This window comes from Tupaia chinensis, unplaced genomic scaffold (assembly GCF_000334495.1).
Source record: "Tupaia chinensis unplaced genomic scaffold, TupChi_1.0 Scaffold144119_1, whole genome shotgun sequence".
Taxonomy (NCBI): domain Eukaryota; kingdom Metazoa; phylum Chordata; class Mammalia; order Scandentia; family Tupaiidae; genus Tupaia; species Tupaia belangeri.
The window spans coordinates 160,068-161,066 of NW_006203974.1; the positions used below are offsets into that span (position 1 = coordinate 160,068).

At 69.4% G+C, this 999-nt stretch overlaps 1 protein-coding gene across 3 annotated transcripts in view; it reads right to left on the bottom strand.

Moving 5' to 3' along the window:
* Nucleotides 1-999, bottom strand: part of ZNF516 (zinc finger protein 516) — a 127,075-nt gene that overhangs the window by 76,479 nt on the left and 49,597 nt on the right. For all 3 annotated transcript variants that reach the window (XM_014583164.2, XM_014583163.2, XM_014583161.2), the window contains exon 3: nt 1-982. In XM_014583164.2, the coding sequence (XP_014438650.1) occupies nt 1-982 (982 nt within the window). The remainder of the gene's footprint in view (nt 983-999) is intronic.

Consider the following 999-nt stretch of genomic DNA (forward strand, 5'->3'; position numbering starts at 1 on the left):
GGGCAGCCTCCGGGGCCGGCTCCTCACCGCTGTCGTCAGCAGCCTCGTCGGCCAGGCCAGAGCCTGGGGAGTCGGTTGCAGCACAGCCTGAGCCGGGGCTGCTGGGCTGGGAGGCCGAATCACCCTCACTGAGCGAGCCGCAGCGGGCACGTGCCGCCCTGTCAGCGTCGCCATCCCTGTCCCGGCGGGCACGGCGATGCACACGTGAGTGCAGCACCATCTGGTGGTAGGTGCGGAAGATCTTGCCGCACTCGAAGCACTCGGAGGACTTGCCATGGCCGGTGGTGGCAGCGGCCCGTCGGCTGGGGCGAGCAGCCGGCCGGGGGTCGAGGTGGCCAGGCGACATGGGGTCCCCGGGCAAGCTGACTCGCTTCCGGGGGGGGCCTTGCGTGACCTGCGCATCCTGCTCCCGCTTGCGCTTCTCCTGGCTGACCAGGATGTACTCACGCCTGTCCTTGTCAAAGGCCACATCCCCGGCCAGTGCCTCGTCCCAGGCCCCGTACTTGAGGTACTCCGCCGGCTCGGCCACCTTCCCCCTGGTGGCCAGCTGCCAGGCCTGGTAGCTGTTGACAGGGTCCAGCTCGGCCACCCGCCTGCCGGCCTGTCCTCCAGAGGGCACGTCCCCGGCCTCCACCGGCCTCAGGTTCAGGCACTGTAGGAAGAACTGCTTGGTGTCCGAGGGGCCCTCGGCCGCCCCGTCGGCCGCCCCCTCGGCCGGGTCTGGCGTCCGGCTGGCCTCGACCTGGCGGTGCACGGCGCCATGGGCGTTCAAGCTGTCCAGGTTTGTAAACAGGTTCCCGCACTGGGCGCAGACTTCATACAGGGACAGGCCGGCGACAATCACCTCCTCCTGCACCACGTTGTTGATGGTGGCGATGGGGTCCAGCTCGCTCCTGGGCCTGTTCTTGCTGCTCGCCTTAGGGCCGTGGGCCTTCATGTGGTTCTTGAGGAACCACGGCTCCTTGAAGCGCCGGCCGCAGATGTGGCAGGAGGGGGCGG